Consider the following 25,698-nt stretch of genomic DNA (forward strand, 5'->3'; position numbering starts at 1 on the left):
TTCTGAAAAGCTCTTCATATTTGGTTAAAACCTGGGAATACCACCATGCATTTGTCACCTGATATATAGATCCATTTTTACTATAACAAAATACCTGAGGCTGGATAACTTCATATAGTAGTGTATTTTATCTCATGATTACAGAAATACAGGGCCAACGGGTCACATCTGATGATGGCCTTCCAAGGCAATGCAAGGCACCACATGGCAACACAAAGGGTGTACATATGCTGTATGTGAATTTTTATATTCTCTACAAAAGTACAGTTCTTTGTTAAGGGATAATGTGATTAAAAGTAATGATTTACCAAGCAAAGTACCATGTACCCTGTAGTCAAAAACAGCAGTCTAAAAAAGAGAAAATTATCTTTGCTCCCTTATTGTATAAGTCTCCTATATCACCTAAGAGATTAGATGAAAGAGAATGGAATGATTGATATTGCATACTTGAAAAACTAATGTTTAAAGTAAATTAAAATAATTTTCCTAGACTCAAAAGTTTCTAATTGTATCCTTTCAATATATTTCAAGAGTATAGAAGCGATTATTTAATGTAGAGGAAAATGATAATGATTAGTAAATTCAAAGAGGAATTACAAAAAAACACAAAATATATATGATTAAGTCTGTTTATTTTACACAACATTCTTCTAATATAAATTACGAGTAAATGCTGATACTGAGAAATACATGGAAGAATTACTAACTGAAGTCAGAACATCATGCCTTCCAATCCATCCTCCATGAACTTCTTATAAAGTGCCATAAATTTGGCCACAAATGCTTCCAAGTGATAAATGGCTTTGCTACCCAGTTGTAGACGATGTTCATAATAAGCTGCCATCTGGGCCACTTCTGCTTTCAGTTGTCCATCGCAATTATGCAAAAGTTCTGAGAGAAGGCCCTATAGAAAAATAATTAGTAACTTAAAAAGTAATAATTTTTTAAAATTAGCCAAACATGCTTCATCTCTCTCATTCACAAAAACAAGTAAAACTTAAATATGCTTTTTATATATGTGAAATCTATTTGTGAACCAGAAGCTTTACTTTAAAACCAAAAGCTTTATACCTCTTCTGAAATAATAGTGTGGTGCTTACCTACCAAATTCCAAATTAAATTCCATGGAAACCTCTGACTTCTAACAGCCCAACTAAAACTAAATGGTTGTTTGGGGTTTTTTCTCACTTTATGATGGTGTGAAAGGAATAACATATTCAGTAGAAACCATTATTTGAATTTTGATCTTTTCCTGGGCTAGCAATATGCAATATAATCCTCTCTCAAGATTCAGGAGAAGGAGGATGAACCATAGCTATCAGTCAGTCACACAATCACATAGGTAAATAACCAATATTCTATAGTATTGTTAAATGTTCTGTAAGTTAGATGTGTTAAATGCTATTTTGTTGTTCTTGTTGTTTGAGACAGGGTCTCACTATGCTACTCAGGCTGGTCTCAAACTTGTATGCTAAAGTGATTCCCTGCCTCAGCCTTCCAAGTGGCTAGGACTAGGCGCCACCATGCCTTGCTACACATTTTTAATACATAGTATCTTCAGCTTATCATGTGGATTTATCAGGATATAACTCTATAGTAAGTGGAGGATCATCTGTATGCAATTGTAGAAGGGTGAACAAATATACTACAATGATACATACTGTTGCATTATTTATAATAATAATCTGTAGACAATCTAATATTCCACGAATCGAAGCCACACTCAAAAAAACTGATATCATACAAAAGAAAACCATTCATCCATTTAAAAAGAATAAGGCAAATCTGTAAAGTCATTAAGCAATATCACGCTATACTGCTGAATAAAAACAAAGGAGAAAACACAAAAACTTTTAGAAAACTACACACACACATATACTTGTTTCTCTATGAAAAGAACAGATGTCTGTTTAAAGTGGCAATGCTTGTAGATTGAAAAATAGATGCTTTACTCTTTAGTTTGTATATTTAGTAACATTTGAATTTGTGTGAAGTACCACCATTTAATTTTAATAAACACAAACTTTCTATTTTCTAATATCTAGCAACTAATAAATTTTGCTAGCTAATAGGACTCTGCCTACATCTTCGACCTCATCCTCAAGGTACCCTGAATCTTGCTCTCTGAAATTCTTATCCCCCAGCTATTTATATGGTTGTTTCCTTTTATTCTTCTGAGTCTCAGTTTAAGCAATAAGTATCTTCCACAGAACAGCTATCAATGGACATCCTCCATTATTATCACTGCATCAATTTATTTCTTCTATAGCGTTTATAACATTCTAAAATCCTTACTTGTTTCCTCTTTCACTCTACTAGAACATAATTTCCCCAAAGGCAGGTCTCCTCCCCACCCTTCTTTAGCACTCCCCTAATGGTAGTTGGCATACAGAAGCTGAATACATATCTGTGGAATTAATGAAATGGAGAAAAAGGGGTGACAATTTATATTGGTACTTTGAAAAGCCCTCTTTTCACACACCCAAAATCCAAATTTTATAAGCAGTTCAAGATCTGAAATAGGGTTACCTTCATTATTATCTCAGGAGGAATACAATGAGTTAAAAGCTCATAAAGCCTTCCACGAACTTCGAGAAGCCTATATAAAACAAAATAATTGCTATTTTATGATGAAAATCAGAGACAATTTTAACAATCCAATACACACATATTTTTTCAAATAGCACATCACATTAAGGATATACACATAAAACTTCTAATTTCAGTTCACTTAAAAAGAAATTACAATAGTCTTTTAAAATAGAGTAATAATCAGGTTTATTATATCAACCACAAAAGTACCAGATAGAAATTAAGACTGCAGGAATGGTGAGGGTGGTACTACACCAAGAAATTTAATGTTCATATTTTTACTACAGACAGAAGTTTTTTAAAATATCTAGAAAATGGTCATTAGCAATTACACAAGTGATAAGAGACAACATAAGCAGAAAATATGCGACTGCCTAGACTACACAGGAACAAAGCAATATAGCAGGGACACAAAGAAATCCTTCCACAAAAGAGGGAGGACAAGAAGTTATAGGTTAAGTACAAAACAAGCTAAGTCAATATGAACATTAAACCTCTGAGTCCTTAATGCCAGGCCCTTCTCAAAACATTTCAGAAAGCAAAAGGATAAATAAATACATACATGCCATTTCAGAACAAAGGAAAAAAAACCATTAAAATTCTCAATACACTTAAAATAATTATCTTTATCTAAATATTTACTTATCCTAAAGAGAGAAAACTTCTGAATTTTTACTATACTACAGATGGTCCATACTTCAGATAAATCAGGGTAATCACTGATAAAAAATTTCTTCAAGTTCAGACTCCTTTTTCTGAGACTCTAGGAATATAAAGCTCTGACACATTAAAACTAAATAAAAATTTAAAAAAGAAATAACATTTTGGGGATACCTGCTATGTATACATCAAATAATTTAATTCAGTTCTCATACCAGCTATGTGAAAAACTTTATCTTCAATTTTTTTATTGAAAAAATGAAACAGTTTAGTAACTTCACAAAGTTAGCCTCAGCAAAGCATTATTTGAACATGGTTCCATCTAATCCAAAGTCCACATCTTTCCAATGTGTGCTAAGCATTTATTTGACACCTTGTTCTGAAGTAGCTTCACTATAATATACTATTCCTCACAATAAACATGCTCTTTTATTGAAAAGAACCTGAAGTTCAGGGAGACTACGATTATATTAAAACTCAGGGAGTTGAGGCAGCATTTTATACATGCCTAACTCAAATGCCTGGGATCGCTCAGTGACACATTAGTGTATCTCAAAAATAAAACCTGATTATTAAAGCATAAGTAATAAAACAAACATCATGATAGGAAATTATTTTAATATATGCACGTAGCTTATTTCCAAAAAGTCAATTCAGGATATATTTACCTATACAATTGTTTTATAACTATATTGTGTATATCCATGCATGTTAATATGTATCTCATGTTAGAGTTAATTTCTAGTATTATAGTTTCTAAAAATTAATATACTCTAAATTTACTATGTTTGTGTCATTATTTTTTGATGGGTTCTAGGTGACTAAGAGTATAAATTCTTTAGCCAAAGAATCGTGGGTATTCTAGAGTAAGTCTCTGCCTTTTAATAACTGAATGTTCCTGTATAAGTTAATCTGACTAAATCTGTTTTCTTATCTCTAAAGCAAAGATGATAACATTTTTCTCCTAGAACTGTTATGAGTTAAGTGAGGAAACAGTGTAAGAGGTGACATATCATTCATTAAATATAAACTATTCAAATTCAAAAATTATGACTATTTTAAGACAGAGCAAACAAGAATCAAGACAGCAAACATTTATAGTAATACTAAAGGTCAAAAAATCAAGTCATTTGGGATTGCATAGGACAATAATTAAAATAACACTACCCTGTGCCAGTATTTCTGGCCAGCTCCAAGGCTTTCAGGAATTAGGGGAAATTTCTGTTTATTCAGCACAATAGAATCAATTCCCACAATTATTAGATTAAACAGGAAAGAGCAGTACTTCTTGCACAAGTTAATTTAGAAGCTGCCAATACTTGTTAGGAAGATTGGAATAAAGGGTAGCAGCAGCTGGAAGAATTAGGCAAAACAATAATCAAAGTTTTAAAAGTACATCCGAAAATTATCAAATTTCTATACCAAAATCTTAAAAGTAGAAACTTCTACTATCAATTTATCTTCTTTAAAATCATAACAAAAACAAGAAAGCCACCTTCAGTATAGAAATATTATATGAAAGTTAAAGGCTACTAAGACATGTCAAAACATGTTTGAATCCTTTTGAATATTCTCTTACAAAAATCTGTATTCTTCAGATGTATCAACCAAGAAGAGAAAAGAAATGTCATTAATTTCAGTTCAACCAGAGAATCTTGAGTTCTAGTGACTGCACTCAGTCTATCCTGTACTCTAAAAGTGATCAATGACCATTGCTAAAGTTCAAAGATGGTTTCTCAGTTCTGACACAATGAGGATAACAGGCTTGCTTCAGCAAGCCTGAGGAACCTCCTCCATACTTTACAAAGGTAGTGGGCCTTAAGGCTGTCATATTTTATTTGGAGAAGTGCAGACTGTCTTTCTCAATCAAACTATCATAAATCAAACAACCAGTGACTGAGGAGTTTCAGTATAGTCAATCACTGAATAACAAATCCACAGAAGTAAATAGAAAAAAACTTTGCACAATTAGTGTCAAAAAATACTTTCTAATACCAATGGTATATTCTTAGAATTATTCTTAACAGAATCCATCATTAGGCATGAGCACAGAAGTTTTTTTAGTTCTCAAACCAGTATCACACAATCTCTTTTGCTCTTTACAACAAAGACATAAGTATCCTTGACAGAATAATAAAAAATCGTATCTTCATTATACAAATGAGAAAGCGGAAACTCAAAAATGAAGTTAGCTGCTCAAGGATACCTAGCTAAATTAGGATAAGAAGTCTGATGTCAATAGGAAAGACAGTGGAATGAATCTGACATAACTTTCCTATGTATATATACCACAGTGAATCTCAACATTGTGTATATCCACAAGACTGGGATTCTAATTAGAATAATACATATTCCATATTTGTATAAATATGTCAAAGTAGATTCTACTGTCAAGTGAAACTAAAATGAACAAATTTTAAAAAGAGCCAATATGAAAGGTTATACATAGTATTAACCATGTGAATTTCTAGAAAAGCCAAAAGGAAGGAACGGGGGGAGGGGGGGGTAAATCAGTGGTTGCTTAGGATAAAAAATTAAAAAATGGACGAATGGACATACATACGGGTTGAGGGCATCAGACTTTTGGCACAATGAAACTACTCTGTATGATACTATAATGGTGGATCACATCCCACATTTGCCCAAATCCAGACTGTACCCTAATTTAAATTACTGACTTGCATTAATAATGATGTATTGATATTGACTTGTCAGTTATAACAAATATACCACAATTAATGCAAGATATCAATAGTAGAGGAAATTGAAAGGGATGAAGGAACATCTAGGAACTTTCTGCTTATTTCAGGAAACCTAAAGCTGCTCTAAAAATATAAAGCCTATTAATTTCTTTAGAAAATGAGTTACAGCTATGACTTGGAAGGAGTTCCACATGGTATCATTAAGAAATGCAATTTACAAAAAAGTATGAAGATAGGCTTCCATTTTTATAAAATAAGCAATAACTAAAAAGAATCCCCACATACTTTCACAGTTATATGAACAAGTAGAAAAATATAAAATATGGAAAGATATATACTAGTCTCTGAGGAGCCAAGCAAAAGGGGGAAAAAGATTGAAGATAGACAGACTGTATATAATCACATCTGTACATTCATGAAAAATTACAGTCTTTATGTGGATAATAAAAGTTAAATATATTTTAAAATTTAAAAAAAAGTCTGATGTCTTTCTGGCACATTTGCATTAATTTCAAAGTGACATATTATTTTTTTCAATACTAGAAAGCCAAACAAATGATGTTTAAGTCATCAGAGAGTCTAAAAGGACAACTAAAAATTCCCAGATTTACTTAATTTACATATAAACCAAATTTTACACATTAACAGCTTATCTACACGCCAAACCAACTATTCTGAACCACTGCATTTCTAGAATTAAACTCTAACATTTATTTAAAAGTTCAATATTTAGATTCAAGATCTAATTATATCTCTAAATGACATGGTGGTAGCATAAAAGAGCCACTAACTGAACTATCTTGATCAAATCTCTATTATCACCACCTCATACTGTTTACCTTTGAGGCGTCTGCTGACTGACAATAGCATTTGCTGTCTCCCTCAGGTACACCTCCCAATCTGTCTCAGGGATTTCTTGATCTGCAGTAAAAGGATATCTACACAACAAAAAGAGAACCCAATAAATTAAACAGAAGTGTACGTATTTCCCAGAAGTTTCCTGCAGTAACTGCCCCTTCCACTCACTGTTGTACTCTGCAGGCTTCACACATAAGTAGGGCTTTTCTGAGATTTCTACAGGACTTCTCTGCAAGTCTCTGAGCCAGTTGTGAAGGAAGATTCAGACCTTCCTTCTTGCACACAGTAGTTAACACATGGCAAATCTGTAAGTCAAATTAACAAACATGAGCAGTCTGTCAAAAAGCATAGATAATTTCTATTGATAGTATCCTTTTACATCTTTTTAATTGTATCATTCCTCAAATTTTCACAAGTGAAATTTGTAAAGGTACTTTACTAATTGTATCTAACACAACGTCTTTTATTCTCCCTATTTTGTATAAAACCTTCCAAAATCTATTAACAAAAGGAAAGCTGCTTACTGTGAGCAATCAATATTTTCTTTTAACTGACACTGTTAAGAATTGCAAAGAGAAATAATATGCATCAATGCTGTTTCAGGCATAACCACATCATCTTCTTGCAAAATCTATTTCCTCTATTTTTAAATTTCCTACTACAATCAAATAAATCAGCTTGAGGTAAAGGATAATAAGTAATTAACCCATATCTAGCTTCGTAAAATTCTTAAAGCCTACTTAAGGTAAGAGATGGTTTAAGGAACATATTTTATATATTGATATGTGGGTATTCACTACTATATATGTTGATATTTACATCTATTAATGGTTTACATCCAGGTCTTTCCATAACTGTTCTTAAATTATTGATATACTTCACTGGGTTTTAACAAAAAAAAAAATATGTCAGAGATATATACAAAGATCAGAGAATTTGAACTCAATTTTTTCTGATAAGTTTAACTTGACATACATCTTCAATGCTGGGAGCAGGCACACGAATTGCCAGGCATCTACTACGAATAGGTGGTATCACTTTGGATGTTGAATTGCAGCACAAGATCAATCTGCAGGTGGACATATACTTTTCCATGGTTCTGCGCAAAGCATGTTGAGCATCTCTGGTGAGTTTGTCAACTTCTGTCAATAATACCACTGAGTCAAACAGAAACAAGACAAACTTAAATTTTACCAAGATAGGGATGTAAAATTCTAAGGAATACACTTTGGAAGGCGCTGTTTCAAGAAACATAGCCAACAAGGCATAAAAATATCTGTATGCTTGTAGAGTAAGATTCCCACCTGGCCACAATCTGGGATCAGCCTTACAGTGGTTCAGGAATAGTATGTAAGCAGGGACTGAATCCAATTTTTCTAGTGTTCATTATATTAATAAATTAATGTGGAAGACAGCAGTGGCAGCAGTGTGGCATATGAATCTCCCCTCAAAAACAAACAGAATAACTAATGATTCCAGGAACATCTATTTCAAACTAAATGACAAACTTTACCTAAGAACTCAAATATAAGCAAGTAAGAAGAAGCAACTACAAATGAAAAGACCCTCAGAGCATCAGCACTTTGGTGGAAGGTAGTGGCAGGAATCCACTAATCTTTTGTCAGCCATTAGGACAGGAGAACCCCCAAAATGCCTGCAACACTTGGAAATTATCATGGGACAATTTGAAACAGCAATCTGAATTAGGAGGCAGATTCCATAGAGCCCAACTCATGGATGAGACCAAGGGAATGCAGAAGCAGTAAGATCTGACAAAGACATAGATTGTAAAGAAAACAAAACAAAGTTCCCTACTAAGATAAGGCTCCACAATGAGGAATCCCAAAAACAGCACTCAATTGAGTGGAACAGGAAAGAGACAAAGGAAAGAATGCTAATAAAAGTGGCAGGGAGGAAAACAGGGAGTAGAGTTTGTAAAAATAAAATAAGCGACAGATCTAGAGTCCCAAACCTAGAAAATCTCTCTGGCCTCCTAGTCCTCCTTCTTCCTAATACAGGAAAACATATTTGCATTTTTAAAAAATGATCACAGGAAAAGGATCACAGCTGAATTCAGTTATAAGAAAAAAAAATATAGAAACAGAACAACATCTCTGAGTACTGAAGAATTAAACCATCTTCTAAACTTATTACCTAAATATTGTTTTTTAAAATATAATACTAAATGTAAGAACAGGTCTATAAATTTTAGTAATGTAAATCTAATTTTAATTGAATGTTGGAATATTGTTTGTGTTTTTAATGACTAAAACATTTCACTTTAAAGGTTTATAATTGTTAGCTGATTCAAATTTAAAATTTTAACCATATTTCTTAAAATATAACTTCAGCATAATTCTTATCAGATTAAAAGCACAGAATTTTCTAAATATTTATATTCATACACACCATTATTTTTATTTTATGTGGTGATCCTAGAGATAGTAACCAAGTAATAACTGGTAAGCAAGGAACAATAGTATATCTGTATAAAATAATACAGTGTAACCAAGTAAGAAATGCATCTGTCAAAATCTAACAACTAACTAAACGGGGAAATACTAAGGCATTCCTTCTAGAACTGTGACATGTATGTTCACGGGCTCTATTACTATGAAGCACTGTACTGTAGATACTTGGCAACATAATTAGACAAGAAAAACTATTCAAAGTCCTACAAATTGGAAGAGAAAAAAATATTTATATGTGTGTGTGTGTGTGTGTATCTGAAATATATATATATATATATCTGAAAAACACAAAAATATGAAGATTATTACACATTAGAAATGTTATCAACAGGATATAAAATTAAGATAAAACATCAATAATTGTCATATAAATAAAAAATACAAGAAAAGTTTCCATTTATAGGAATAAAAAATAAATCCATAAATGTTTACTTTTAAATACAGGCAATTTACAAAATAATAATAAGCAATGAAACAAGAAAAATTATCACACTAATTGAAGGAAAAACAAAGAACTATTTCCTCCACTCAAACTGAGAAAGATAAAAAATATTTATCTGCAGTGTTGATTAAATGTTGAGAAGAAATGGATATTCCTGAACAGTGTTAATATAAATGTACAGATTCTTTCATCAGATAAAGAATTTGGCAAAATCCATTTAAAGCATTAAATACTGCATATTTATCATCACTAAATCTTATGAAAAAGAATTGCATGCATATATATAGAAAGAGTACTAGAAAGCAAAGACCAAGTTGTTAATAGTAGCTGTTTCTGGATGATGGGATTATAGCTAGTTTGTTCCCCCCAACATATACCCCACCGGACCCCCTTCATCAAAACAGTTAATAATGAACATAAAACTGTGGTCATAATTACTTTAAAATCATGTAATTTCTTATTTGAGATATAATAGGTTTTTTAAATTATTCATCTTGTTCCAAAATATCAAGTAGGTACCAGAAATAATCCTCATTCCCACAAAATTCAATTCCACTAGACTACAAGCTCCCATGAATACAGGAGTCATGCCTATCTTGCTGACTTCTATAGAGACTATTAATGTTTGGCAGCTTCATAAAAAGCAAGGTTTCATCACATACCTTTAAAATCTCTTTGAGAGTTTGTTTCAAGTTGCTGTGACTGTGCCACTGTTTTCAACATCTCCTGAATTACTACCCGGTCACTATTTCCAGCATCACTACATAAAACAAGAGTAATATCCACATATATAAATATTTAAGAAGTATTACACTTCTGTATCACTGAAAATATGATGTCACTGAAAACACTAACCATGTTCTTAATATTTTTTACTGTTACTTAAGAAGAGTAATAATAATTAAGAAACAATCTGGGAAATACTAACACTTGTGTACCCACTACTGAAAAGTTAATACCTAATTATAGTAATTTCTCAATTACCCCTAACTATCAAAATATAAAAATAACTCTGAAACAGAAATGTGATTGATGCCTTTTCATAGTCCCTATCCCCCAAATAGCTAAGGTCTGGAAGAAGGAGCCCTAGGTAAGTCTGTTACTAGCAGTAGCAAGGAGCAGATTAAAGGGTTTACTAGGATGAGATAAGCAAGTGAAGCTTAAGATACAAACTATTGTTGACTTATCAAAGGCACACACTTGTCATTTTCATCCATATTATTGCTTTGGCTCTTGAATAAAGCACCTCTCATACCCAAAAGTCATCTGGTTCAATTAAGCCAAATGAATATTAATTTCAAACACTGAAAAACAATCAGCTTAATATCTGACTATTTTTGATTCAGAAAAACTCACAAGAAAAAAAGGAGGTGAGTAAAATAATTAGCTTTAGTTTATTTTCCCAAATAACCACAAAGTTTTTTCCCCAAGTCATTATAATTTAATTAGATAAGCACACCTAGATTGCCTCTTGTGTGATTATTTTTCTAGCCAAAAATCCAGAACATTTCCCATTTCTTTAGAATTAACCCTTTCTACTTTTTATGATCAGACTAATTACCAACAAATCTCATTTCTCTTAGTTTTCTTTGACATAAATAGGGAAAATTATAATAGCTATCTGTTAGGGCTATTTTAAGGACTAAGTATCATAATCCTGGTAGAATTAGACTATTCCTCATACTTCCTTCTCCCTTTGTCTCCACCTGCTCACTGAATTGGACTTTCATTCTTGCCTCTCTACCATTAGGCTGCCTCTGGCGGAGAAGGTCCTCCATTCTGTTCTCTTTTAAGATCACATCCGGCACCAGAGAACCTTGCAAGTTTACTCAACTTTTCCAATGCTGCACAAGTTTTAAACAAGATCCTAATCTTATTATCTCATGACAGACAAAACCACATTGGCTAGTAGACTATCATAATACTCTCTAAACAAGAAGCTGAAACACAAGAAGTTACAAAGCAAGATCTGGCAACCCAAGTTCAGTTTCTAAAATATTTAAACCAGACATTACAAATTTTTAGACATACTTTGCTCATGAATGCTGAATAAATCAATATAATTTAACAAAACTTTACTAACAATGAACTCTGAAAAGCAAGAAAACTTAAAATATATTACTGAAATTATCTTGACAGAGGCAGTGAAGCTGGAAGGTACTAGGCTCCACATTTTGAGAAAAAATAGCGTCACTCTAATCTGTTTTATATACTATGCTTCCATTCATATAATTTTATTTTGAGAGTTTCAATCTTTAAAAAAAAAAGTATGAAAGCATTATTGCTAAAAACTGCTTACTTCTAACCATTCTTTTAAAAATGCTTAGTAGCAGCAATTTACCTGGGATTAACTTCAAGGTGATAATTACTTGCAATGGTGCTGATTTCAATTTTCTTTTTAGATGGAGTCTGTGGACAAAACAAACAAAACAAGATTTTTTTCAACATCTATTATTTGCTATTTCATGTTTTTCTTTTATTATACAAACAATTGAAGTTTGTTTAAAACAACAGTACTTGATATAACCAATATTAATGTAACTTCACTAACTCCATTCTTAATGTGCAAACATGTTTATATCAACTGGGTCACATCATACATCCTGTTTATATTGTGTGTAGGGCAGTTCTAAAGATGGCTATAATTCCTACCATGGTGAGGCTTCTGGGTGGGCTGCTTTTAGAATGTAGCCAAGGTCATGAACTTCCTGATTCAGCAAATGTACTCAAGGTCAGAAACATGTGCTTGTGATCATGCATTCAGTTATGTAGTTGACTGTCAATGTGCTGTCTCTGTCTGGTCTGCATATAAAAAAGACCTATGGAAATGGCTCAATGGGCTAAATGGAACTGGAGAGGCAAAATGGAACTGGAGCTGGAGGGAGGAGCTGCTGCAAACTCTGAATAAAGAATGTCGACTATTCCAACTGTGTCTTTCATATTCTTCCACCTGCCTGGATCCGGAATCTGTTACCCAGGTCTGAGCCTTCATCTAACACTTACCTTCAGATATCCCCAAATAATCTTTATTTATCACCATATCATCACTGTTAACAATCTAAATATATTCTTTTACGATTTTTTCCATGTTAATACAAAAATAAAGCACAATTATTTGTACAGTGTTGGTGTTTCTTGTAAAACATAAAAACAAAAAGAAAGAGGAAGTCATACCCTTACCTCTATGGCTTTTTCTAGGTAACAATATATTTTGGCAATTCCTCCCAGACAACTGATATGTTATAGATGGGTATCAACAGCTGATGGGCATACTGATGGCCATTTTGGGTTTTTTTTGCATTTGTTGTGTGTGTATCTATAGACCACTGTTTAAAAAAGATCTAACAATTCACTTTTCCACTGGCAACCAACACCCTTACTCAACATTCTCCATTTATAGTTGGTTTTAATATGCCTTTCAATTTTTGCCAATTTGAATAAATAATGTACAATCTGTTTGACTCTTTCAAAGGTCAAACTGGCCACATATTTGTCAACTGACTACTTATTTCATTTTCTACCAGGTTGTTTTTCTCCATTGTCAATTTTAAAATCTCTTACCTAATGTTCCTTTCAAATATTCTGTGACAATCTTTTTTTCCTTTGATTTTATGTCTGAAGTCCTTTATCATATTCTAAAATATATAGCATTTTGTTTTAACATCAATCACCTGGAATTTATCTTTATAAATGGTATGTCATAGAAATTGAACTTTGTTTTCCTCCCAATCGATAAGTAGTTATGACGACACATTTTGCTGGGTCACATTTTTCCACCATTTTCAAATAGACTTTCCAGCATATTTCCAGGCTCACTTCATTTTCACTAGTCACATTTTCTATTCACATGTCAATACACTATATTAGTTGTCAAATATGATTTACAATTTTGTAATGCAAACCCCACTCCATTAAACTTCTCTTTTATCATTAGGTTAGCTGGTCTCAGAATTGTTTTCTTTCCATGTGGACTTGAGGATCATTTCAAATAATTTAAAAAAAAAATCCTTGACTTAAATTGAAATTTCATTAAAATTTATACATTAACTTAGAGAAAAGACACACTTTTGAATCTCTCATCTGAGAACATGTTGCATCTTTCTATTTGATGGCTCTTGTTTTTTGTTCTTCTGTTAAGATTTTGTCATTTTTCCCCCCTAAAGATTCCAGTTTTCTTGCTAAATTTGTCCCTACATAATATTATAAGAATTTATGTCAGGATGCACCACCAGTTCCTCAACCTTGGATCTGTCTAAACATAAGCTAACCAATATTAGCCTAAAACTCATTTATTCTCCTGAAGATTCTATTAATAAATACCATCTACATTCAGCATTCATTTTTTTTCAAGGCATAACATGTATAAAACATTCCATCAGGGGCTATGAAGACGATATGAAAACCAATCTGGCATGTTCCCTACATAACTTCAAAACAAATACAATCTTGTCAAAGTAAGGATATATGAACAACTATAATCTAGACAAAACAAAGTACTATAAAAGTATAAACTACAGCTCACAGAATAAACAGCATTTCTCATGCATGGAAGAAGCACTTTAGAGAGGAGACATTTTAACTAGATCTGAAATGCCATCGCTAAGAAAAGAGCATGACAATGCAGTGAATGGTACAAACCTAGAAACTCCACCACAGCAAAATTATGGGAAGCCTTTCAATCTTCCAATGCCTCAAGTTTCCTTTCCCAGTCAGTTGCTCCACTGTCACTTGATTCCACATTTAAATTATTAAAATTACAGTTTCTTTTCATCTCCACTACTGCTTCCAGAAAAAATGAACTTCAGAAATTTGATTTCTAGTTTCATTTTTTCATAATCTAGTAAAAAATAATTTACTAGATTATTTCATTATCTAGTAAATAAGAGGATTTGCAACATCCTCTTATTTACTAGATAATTACCAGATAAACCAAAATGACTCTCTCCCTGTCCATTTTACAGCAAACCTCCTGTTGTTCATGCTTTCTAACATAAATGACTTTGGTGTACAATTGTGAGGTCTATACATTTGTATCTCTCAATCTTGTACATCGCAAGTTCATTCTTATATTATTATCTCTCAATCTTGTACGTCTGTGAAATTCATTCTTAAATCACGTTAGGCACAACTAAGAGGACAAAAGGTACATATATGACCCTGATTAAAAATTCCTCCCATATGGGAAAACTGGAAATTCATATGCAATAAAATGAAATTAGACCCCTCTCACCCTGCACAAAATTCAAGTCAAAGTGGATCAAGGACCTAGGCATTAGACCAGACACCCTGTACCTACAAGATGAAACAGTAGGCCCAAATCTCCATCATGTCAGCTTAGGAACCAAATTCCTCAACATCAACAAGACTCCTAAAGCACAAGCAAACTCAAGAATCAATAAATGGGCTGAGCATTGTGGAGCATGCCTGTAATCTCAGCAGCTCAGGAGGCTGAGGCAGGAGGGTCATGAGTTCAAAGCCAGCCTCAGCAAAAGTGAGGCACTAAGCAACTCAGTGAGACCCTGTCTCTAAACAAAATACAAGAAAAGGGGCTAAAGATATGGCTTAGTGGATGAGTGCCCCTGACTTCATCCCCAGTAACACCCTCTTCTGCTGCCAAAAAAAAAAATAATCAATAAATAGGTTTTATCAAACTAAAAAGCCTCTTCACAGCAAAGGAAACAATCGAGAATGTGAAGAGAGAGCCTACAGAATGCTGTCTGTACCTCATATACAGTATTAATCTCCAGGATATATGAAGAACTCAAAAAACTTAACACACAAAAAAAACTAATAACCCAGTCAATAAATGGGCAAAGGAACTGAACAAACACTTCACAGAATATGATCTGTCAACAAATATGTGAAAAAATGTTCAACATCGCTAACAATTAGAGAAATGCATATTAAAACTACACTGAGATTTCATCTTACTCCAATCAGAATGGCTACAAGTAACAATAAAAGCTGGTAAGGATATGGGAAAAAAGAAAGATATACTCATATATTACTGGTGGGATTGCAAATTGGTGCAAACACCCTGGAAGCAGTAGGGAGATTCTTCAGAAAACTTGAAATAGAACCAACATATGACCCAGTTATTCCACTCCTCAGCATATACCCAAAGGACTTAAAATCAGCATACTATAGTGATGTGACCACATCAATATTCATAGCAACTCAATAGCTAAGCTATGGAACCAAGCCAGAAGGCCTTCAACAGATGAATGGATAAAGAAAATGTGAATTATTATTCATCCAAAAAGAAGAATGAAATTATCGCATTTGCTGGTAGAGGTAAATGGATGAAACTGGAGACTATCATGCTAAGTGAAACAAGCCAATCCAAAAAAAAAAAAAAAAAACAGAAACAAAAGACAAATGTTCTCTCTCTGATATGCAGATGCTGATTCACAATAGGTTGGGGTGGGGTGGGGTGGGATGGGAACTGGAAAGACAGTAAAATGAATCAAACATAACTTTCCTATGTCTATATATGAATACATGACCAGTGTAACTACATATCATGTACAACCACAGAATGGAAAGTTATACTCCATCTATGTATGATATGTCAAAATACATTCTACTGTCATGTATAACTAAAAAGAACAAATAAAAACAAAAAATAAATTTGATAAAAAAAGAATACTTCCCATAAATATTTGGAAAGCCTCAAAGTAAAATGCTTACTGTGATAGTTTGATGTTCAATTCTCAATTTTTCCACTCCAACACCATAAAGTTCACGTAGAATACACATAATTCTTGTCTTTTTTCCAGCACCTGATGGTCCATACACTAACAGGTGAGGAAAATCACCACACTGAACCTGCAGAAAGAAAGAACAAGGTATTTTTCTCTAGTCAAATTAAATTGCTCTAGGTAGAACTGAACTATTTTTTAAGTACCACATATTTTGCACACCTACCAACAAATTAAAATACATATTTGTACTTTTAAATAAATTTTAAAACATTGATTTTAAAACAAATTTTAAATCACTTAAATATACAGCACAGAACATGAAAGATACAAGATTAAATACTAGACAGCAGAAACTCTCAAGCCAGATTAACAGAATCTCCTGGAGAATTTTTTTTAAATAAAGGAATGATTGATTACAGGACCCAGTCATCTGTGAGATTAGGATTCTGTAATTCTGAGATAGATGTTTTTCTTGTCTGGGCTCCTGGAAATAATCCCTGGGATAAGAACTGGGTGCATTTGTTTAACCTACAAGAGACTTAAAGGAAAATTTCAGAGAAGACCAAGGATGAAAAATCAGGAAAGAAAGGAAGCCAATAAAAATGTGTTATCAATTTCAATTCCACTCTAAATATCTGGGCTTGAGCCTATTGGGGAAACACTTAAAGCCAGCATAGACACTACAGTGTTAATCCAATGAAGTGATGGGGAAAATGGAGTAGGTGAACACTCTCTCACCAGTACTTTGTGGAACCCTGCTTAGGAAACTGGATGGGAGAAAAAAAGAGGGCTTTAATTCCCAGGTACTTCAAGTGTGCTTGGGGATTTCAGTCAAAGAAAAGCACTTAGGCAAAACACAGATGTAGGACATTCAAAGTCAGTCTGCATGCAAGGTAAGAGTTAAAAACAAGGGGACGCATGGGGCAGGGTACTAACAGAGTCTGCTGCCTTACAAGACAATGAGTTTTCCAAAAGTTTCTGATAATTAGTCAGATGTGTGAAAGTAGTTATAAAGAGGACTAAGACAAAAACTGCACACTTTAGTTCTGTAATAACACTCCACTCCCTACAAGATCCAGTTGGCTTTTCATAAATCATTGCCATTAGACACTTTGAACAACCACAATAGAAAAAGAAGTCATCAGGAGGCAGCGGGGGTCTTCTGCAAGGAACTAAACTCAAGAACATCCTAACCCACCGTATTTGAGAATCAGAAAAGACCCTAGGAATTAATAAATCCAACATTTCCCTAGTAAATGAAGACATTCATATCAAGAAACGTTAAACCAGACGATGTCACTTCTAGGCTCATAATCCTCCAACAGCTACCTATCTCACTCTAGGGATGTACTGAATCTGCACCACTCCTCCCCCCTCCAACACCCGCCCCAGTTCCCATTACTCTTCCGACTGGCTATTATCCACTTACACTGCCATTCTCGAAGGTTCTACCACAAGCTGTGCAAACTGCAGCCCCGGGATTTTGCACGCCCCGGAGATTTTGCACTTATTATCTGCTCTATTTGTCCCATGCTTTGCTAAATGTCTGTATTTATGATTTTCTCATGTCGAGTCTTGGCTCAGGCGGCACTTGCCAGTTGATCTCCCGGTTTAAAAATACAACCCCGCCAACCCCCACGCACTCTCCCCCATTCCCGGTTCGGTGCCTCTCGGTAACATTTATCTCCTAATGGCGGGCGGGCGGTGTCCTGCTGCCCAGGGGCGCCTGGGGCCTCCCCTCTCCCGGCCCAAACCGCGGCTGACTCACCAGGTTGCGCAGCTGAGCCGCCTGCTCCTTGTGGTAGTCCAGCCGCCCCAAGGAGCACGGCCGGTATTTATCCACCCAGAGACTCATGACAGTCGGAGTTCTCCGGGGTCGAAGCTTGAAAGTCCCGCGCGCGCGCCCAGCTTCCTCCCGGACGCCTAGACAAGTTTTCCCGCGAGCGCCACATCTCGTGACGTCACTGCCGGCCACGGCTATGTGAAGAGATGAGAAGCGAAAGTGTACGAAAGCCGAGTGGAGCCAAAATTAGTCGTCGCATCGTCTCCGCCTAATCACAATGTTCATTGTTTTACCCATATGGTTCGTTCATTCACACGAATTTGCCCCACAGAAATATACTAAATATATGTGTCGAGCTTCTTTCTTGGCACCAGAATATATCAACCTCAAGGTTTCTCTGATTTGCAGGCACTCAATAAAGCTTTGTTGGATAATACTAAAAAATCAGATTTGGTGGTTTGTTTTTTTTATATCCACTCCTCAAGATTGTTACTGTATTGAAAACAAAAGAATCAAAAGTGCATGAAAGACTACGTGCACTGTGGAAGAAACATGAGATTAACATGCTATTTTATTTTTATTTATTTATTTATTTATTTTAAAGAGAGAGTGAGAGACAGAGAGAGAGAGTGAGAGAGAATTTTTTTAATATTTATTTTTTAGTTTTCGGCAGGCACAACATCTCTGTTTTGTATGTGGTGTTGAGGATCAAACCCGGGCCGCACGCATGCCAGGCAAGCGCGCTACCGCTTGAGCCACATCCCCAGCCCCAACATGCTATTTTAGATACAGAATGCTGAAAAGCACTTCTAAATAAAATGAGAAGAACAAACCTTCTGGAAATTATTCTGCATATCAAGCCTACACAAAACTTTCATTATGCCCCTCACAACACCTCTCTAAATACACTTTTTTCAGTTGTATGTAATATCAACTCTTTATCTCATTTGGGCTTTCATTTTACATATTTGGAATACTAGATCCTGTCATTTGATGGGAAAGTCTTGACAGGAATTGATTTTCAAATATGTTTAATAACCTTCCATTAACATGCACCCTCTCATCCATTTATTAAACAAGAATTCACTGTGCTTTTCTATGTATATCATATTCAATGAGTACTCCTATAGGCAAGATATTTTAAGTACAATCAGTAACACCACCAAGTATAAGATACAATTCCTATTAGTAAAAACCTTTCTGAAAGTAGCCTCAAAGACTTCTACCTCAAGACATTGGCACTTGCTCTCTTCTCCTTTGGACTCTTATATAGTGTAAACTAACTAATTCCTCTCCTATGGCTCCAGTGTCATCTGGACCTCAGTGTGTTCTCCCTGACCACCAGGTTTAACACTGTAAAGAAATCTCAACATGCTCCTTCCTACTGAATTGGAAAGAAAGAAAAGTATTTGAAGTGAGAAGGTAAAAGAAATGAGAAGAGTCCAAGTGTCATCCTGTAGATATAGAATCATAAAAATTATAATGCAAATAGTTACTGAGAGGAATAAGGTGAACCAGGTTTTTTTTAAAAAAAAAAATCATTGATTTGGCAGAAGTGCCCATAAGCATTACAGTTTCAGTAAGAAGCAATAGTAAATAACAAGGTCTGAAGATAAGTACTTCAAAGTTTTTGGGTGTTCTGGGGAAGAAATAGTGTGGAGGGAACAAGAAGGCATAAGAAAGCCACTTTGTTCCCATAGGGTTACCATTTTTCACAAATAAAATTAGGAGTTCCCATTACTTTTGAATCTAAGATAACTTTTTGGCATACTAATGCCCCAATCAGGAAAAATTCATGCTTATCTGAAATTAAAATATAACTGGGTGCCCTGTGTTTTATATAGCAATCTGCTGCAGACTCTTGTATATACAGGATGTGCTAAGGGATACAGAGGAAGTAGAGTTCTCAAGGGAGCAAAGTGTTCAGAGGGGACATTATAAATATCCAGCAATGGTCAATGAACCACATCTCCAAACGTGTAATTACTCTGACCTCCAGGTTCTTCAGTTTTAAAATGGGGTTAATGAAATCTGTTTTCCATTTGAGGATTGAATAAGGTCATGTAACACCTAGTACATAGCAGATACTCAATAATTTGTGGTTCTATTTTATGGAGAAGAGACATACACACAAACGTTCAGGGTGAGGGGACATGAAAATAAAGACGGTTAGAGAACACAAGGTTGGATCTTCAGTTAGCTCCTCTGAACAAGAGTAATGAAGTTGACATCTTACATATGCAACCAAACCTTCCAACGTCCTCCAAGTGAATTACTGCTCTTCCTGGGCTCTTCTGCTCCTAGCTCCTGACATGTCATGCGGCTGCATTTCTCTGGGGCAAACCAGTAACTGAGACTTGACAGAATCACAAGAAAGATTCTCCAGGCTTGACCTAAATTTTGTTTTGTTTTGATAGAAATGATAAGGCAGAAATTGCATTCATGACCTCAAAAGTCAAAAGACCAATGGAGAAGAATAATATTATTTTCCCTTTAGTTTCTACTGAAAAATTCATATATAAATTATAATCTCAATCTTTAGTTTCTACTCAAAACTATACCTTAAAAAAATACCACTTTGGCTTCACTCTCATGTTTTTTGTTTTTGTTTTTGTTTTTTTCTTTTTCCTTTGTCCGAGAGGATTTAAACTCCCCTCTTCAGAGGTTAACATAGAATATTTTGCTGACTTGTGATCTTTATTTCAACCAAAAGGTATTGTGGCCTTTTTTTTTCTTATAACTTATTCTCTCATGGACAGTGACAGTATCCCATCTTGATTCCATTCCCTTATTAGAGATGAATTTATCTCTTTGAAATAAGCAAGCATAGATCTCAATATAAATAACTTGGAAAACAACAGTTTAAAACTCCCAAAGAGAGGGTACAAATATAAAATGCATGGTAATACATGGCAGAAGAAATATTCTGTTCATCAAATCTCTTTCCACCTCTTTGCCCTATCTAAAGTTCCTCCATTCCTCCCATGCTTCCCCCAATGCCATTATGAGTCAGCATCCTCATTTCAAAGAAAACATTCGGCCTTTTGGGGATTAGCTAACTTCACTTAGCATTATATTCTCCAACTCCATCCACTTAACCTGCAGATGCCCTTTTAAGACTGGGTAATGTTCCATAGTGTAAATATACCAAAGTTTCTGTATCCACTCATCTACTGAAGGGCATCTGGGTTGGTTCCAAATTTAGCTATTGTGAATTGTGCTGCTATAAACATTGATGAGGCTGTGTCCCTATAGTATGATGTTTTTAAATCCTTTTGGTATAAACCAAGGAGTGGGATAGCTGGGCCAAATGGTGGTTCCATTCCAAATTTTCTAAGGAATCTCCATTTTGCTTTCCGGATTGGCTGCACCAATTTGCAGTCCCACCAACAATGTACAAATATGCTTTTCCCCCACATCTTCGCCAATATGTATTGTTGTTTGTATTCTTGATAACTGCCATTCTGACTGGAGTGAGATGGAATCTCAGAGTAGTTTGATTTGCATTTCTCTAATTGCTAGAGATGTTAAACATTTTTTCATATGTTTGTTGATTGATTGTATATCCTCTTCTGAGAGGCATCTATTCAGTTCCTTGGCCCATTTATTGATTGGGTTGGGGGGTAGGAATGATGGTGGAATGAGTTAGACATCATTACCTTAAGTATAAGTATGAAGACACGAATGGTGTGAAAATACTTTGTGTAAAACCAGTGACAAAAAATTGTGCTCTATATGTGTAATATGAAGTGAATTGCATTCTGACATCATGTATAACAAATTAGAACAAATACATAATTTAATAAAGAAAAAATAAAGTTATTAAAATGGGAATATGATAATATATAGTTAAAATAGCTTAAATTCATGTATAAATTATAATCTCAATTTTGCTAACAAGTATAATGTGAATTAACTGATAGAAGGCTGCATGATGTTAAACTATGAGCAGTGGTTAAAGAAAAAAATCTCTTTTCAGTACCTCCTGTATGCATGGGAGCTGTTCCCAGCTTCTTCTGTAGTTAGTGGAATCATATGATTAAATTCTGGCTAATGTAGGCCCAACGATCAATGACACATCATTTCTATACCAATCCCATAAAAACCTTCTGTGTGTTCCTCCAGACTCTCTCTTCTCATTTGCCAGTTTAATGTGGAGAATCCAGTAGCCAATTCTGGAATTCCAGAGGGACACTGGAGGCACTAGGGAGGAAGTTTGGTTCCTGTGGATTAACCTGGGGGTTCTCTCCATGAGCAGAGCAGGTGGGGAACAAGGGAAAGTGAAACAGAGGAGCAAGTACAGCTAGTGTAAGGGGTTGCTATTAAGATCTCCTCTGTGAGCAACCTAGACTTCTTAGTAAGACACCTAAATTTTAATTTTACACTGGGCCCTGCAAATTATGTAACCAGTAGTGTTCAGTGTCTCAATTTATCTATTATATTGATGATGGATATTTGGATTTCTTCCATGTTTCAGCTTTTAAAAATAATATTGCTGAGAACATTCTTGTACATATCTTCAGTGATATGTCCTATTTTCTAATGGTATATATCTAGAAACAAAATTCCTGGTACTAGGTTAGTTATCTACAGTATTCATTTTCAGTAGATATTGACAAGAGTTCTTGAAAATATGTGTGCCAATATGTACAACCAATGGCAAAGAGTAAAAATGAAATATTTCATGTCCTCCTTGACAACACTTTTTTATCCTGATAAGGTGCACCTAACATAACATGTGCTAACTGAGCCATTTTATGAGTTGGGCAATTTATTGATTGGGTCAGTAGCACTAGGTACATTCACATTGTTGAACAACAATCATCACTATCTCAAATTCTTTCTTCATCCCAAACTGAGATTCTGTACCTTTTAAACAATAACTTCTCATGTTGGTAACTCTGAGCATGTGGTAACCATATCTTATGAGCTTTTCTCTGTGACTCTGACCATTGGTACCTCATGTAACTGGAATTTTGCAAAATATATCCTATTGTATCTCATTGATTTTACCTAACATAGTCTTTAAGTTCATCCATGTATGAGAATTTTAATTTGAAGGCTGAATGATGTTTCATTCTATGGATATTCTTCAACTTGTTAATCCATTCATTTGCCAATGGATATTTGGGTTGTTTTTAACTTTGGCTATTTTTAAAATTGTTTCTATGAACACAGATGTACAAATATGTGTCCAAGTTCCTGCTTTCAACTCTTTTGTACATATATAACCAGAAGTTGTATTGTTAGATCATATGGTAACTTTATTTCAATTTTTGAATTACTATCATGCTGTTTTTTTTTTCTGTGGCTACATAATTTTACGTATGTACCAGCAATACAACAGGGTTTCAATTTTTTCACATCATCACCAACCAATGGTCTTTTTTTCATTTTAGTTAATCTGGTGGAGTGGTACAAGAATCTCATGATTTTAAATTCTGTAATGATTAATGATGTTGAACATTTTATCAAATGCTTATTAGTAATCATGATATTCTTTTTAAAAAATATTTTTAATTGTAAATGGATACTATACATTTACTTATTTGTTTGTTTGTCTGTTTGTTTGTTTATATGTGGTGCTGAGGATTGAACCCAGTGCCTCACACCTACTAGGCAAGCTTTCTACCACTGAGCTACAACTCCAGCTCCATGATTCTTTTATAAAGTGCCTATCAAAGTCTTTTTGATAATTTCTTATTAAAGTGTCTTTTTCATATTGATTTGGTCCTTTTCCAAACATATTTATTGTAAATATCTTTTTCCTATGCATAGTTTATTTTTAATTTTCCTAATGGTGCCTCTTGATGAACAGAAAATTTCAATTTTAATTTAGTTGCATTATACTGTTTTTAAAAGCTTTTGCTTACTCCAAGTCAAAAAGATGTTTTCTATAGGATTTTTTTTAAAGCTTTAATGTTTTACTCTCACATTTGGATTGTAAGTCTACTGGAACTGATTATTTTGTATGGTATATTGCATAAAGGGGCAAGTCACATTTTTCCCATGTAGATATCTGCTGCGACAAGTGACTATATCAGTTGGGGCCACTCCAGGTGAATTTGGGTTGGCATGAAATAATTACACATAGATAGAAAATACCTTTTTCTTTCGGTTCTGTGACAGCTCTCAACCTTAGAAGTCCCTTGGAAAGAGAGAAAGAGCAGGCCTCCAACCCCCATCTTATTGGGTTAGGTTGTTCAAAAGAACATTCTATCCATATAAAGCAGAGGGGTAATGTTACAAGAGGCAGCTACTCCCATTGGGTAATGTCCACTCCCAAAGCTTTGCTCCTCTGCTGAAGGAAGATGGGGATTCACCTGCTTCCCAGTGAGGGAAGCCAGTATCCACATTATCATTGCTCAAAGACAGGGGGCGCTCAGCTTCTATGTGGCAGCTCCTGACAGATATCCAGTTACACCAGCACTATTTATTAAAAAGTTTTCTCCACTGCACTTCCAAGTTATCTGGCTATACATTAGATGAGCACATGCATATGGATATTTGTTGCCCCATTTGTCCATTTGCTGACTACTTACAGATACCACACTATCTTGATTACTGTGGCGTCATCCCGTGTCTTGGCTTCTGATGGTCTGACTCCTTTCATTCTTCTTATTCAAGACTATCTTTGCCAATATTTGCTCTCTGTGTTTCCATGTAAATGTTAGAATCAACTTGCCAGTTTTGCAGAAATCTTGGCTGAGATTGTGTTTGGGATTGCTCGCAACAAGCATTTAAGTCCACATTTGAACATTGTGGATATCACCTTGTTGGTCTTTGAAATCTTGAAATATAAATTGCTCCACTTGAGCACATTACAAATCTGTCAGCTATTTTACTCAGGCCTGTACAGAAGCAGTGAAATTCAAAAGTGAAGAAGCACTTCTTTTCTGCATGATTTAACTGTGAGATAAATTTAACACATCTTCAATTGCCCTTGCTCCCTTTTGAAAGGTAATATTTTAAAACTAAAAATGGGTATTAAAAAGGAATAACTTTAATGGCATCAAAAACTAATTACAACTGCAAAAACCCAAAATGTGATTAAATATTCTGTATAAACTTTTGTATATACAGATAGAGCTTTATTCCTTTGGGGATCTATGACTTGCCACTGATATTACTATCATATTGATGTTTGAAAAATGACTTATCTCTAGTCTCTGAAAGATCAACTTTGAACACCGGAGATCTCACAGAGAATGTTTCAGAGCAGGCATGAGGATGGTTCCAGCAATAGTGACAGAGCAAACCTAGAAAACAAACTATCCAGGCAGAAGAAGTAAAAGAACTGTCTCCAAGAAGGTGAAAGTTATACCTGATTTCCTGGTGTATATGGAAATGAGATTTACTCCTATGGAAGAGAGTTGGGGGAGAAAGTAATGACAGATACATAAAAACTAAGCCAAATTAAAAACAAGGCAATTATATACAGCAGGCAACATTTAAGATATGTACTTAGTTCCAAAAGCAAAGCACA

At 34.5% G+C, this 25,698-nt stretch overlaps 1 protein-coding gene across 1 annotated transcript in view; it reads right to left on the reverse strand.

The window, feature by feature from the left end:
• Positions 1 to 615: 615 nt before the first annotated feature.
• Positions 616 to 25,698, reverse strand: part of Rfc3 (replication factor C subunit 3) — a 36,028-nt gene continuing 10,945 nt past the window's right edge. The window contains exons 2-10 of the mRNA XM_078016120.1: positions 18,198 to 18,406; positions 16,416 to 16,553; positions 12,067 to 12,134; positions 10,388 to 10,485; positions 7,788 to 7,969; positions 6,981 to 7,117; positions 6,794 to 6,892; positions 2,530 to 2,599; positions 616 to 904 (exon numbers count right to left, since the gene is read on the reverse strand). Coding sequence (XP_077872246.1) covers positions 713 to 904; positions 2,530 to 2,599; positions 6,794 to 6,892; positions 6,981 to 7,117; positions 7,788 to 7,969; positions 10,388 to 10,485; positions 12,067 to 12,134; positions 16,416 to 16,553; positions 18,198 to 18,284 — 1,071 coding nt within the window. The 5' untranslated portion in view covers positions 18,285 to 18,406 and the 3' untranslated portion in view covers positions 616 to 712. The remainder of the gene's footprint in view (positions 905 to 2,529; positions 2,600 to 6,793; positions 6,893 to 6,980; positions 7,118 to 7,787; positions 7,970 to 10,387; positions 10,486 to 12,066; positions 12,135 to 16,415; positions 16,554 to 18,197; positions 18,407 to 25,698) is intronic.

This window comes from Ictidomys tridecemlineatus, chromosome 6 (genome assembly GCF_052094955.1).
Source record: "Ictidomys tridecemlineatus isolate mIctTri1 chromosome 6, mIctTri1.hap1, whole genome shotgun sequence".
Taxonomy (NCBI): Eukaryota; Metazoa; Chordata; class Mammalia; order Rodentia; family Sciuridae; genus Ictidomys; species Ictidomys tridecemlineatus.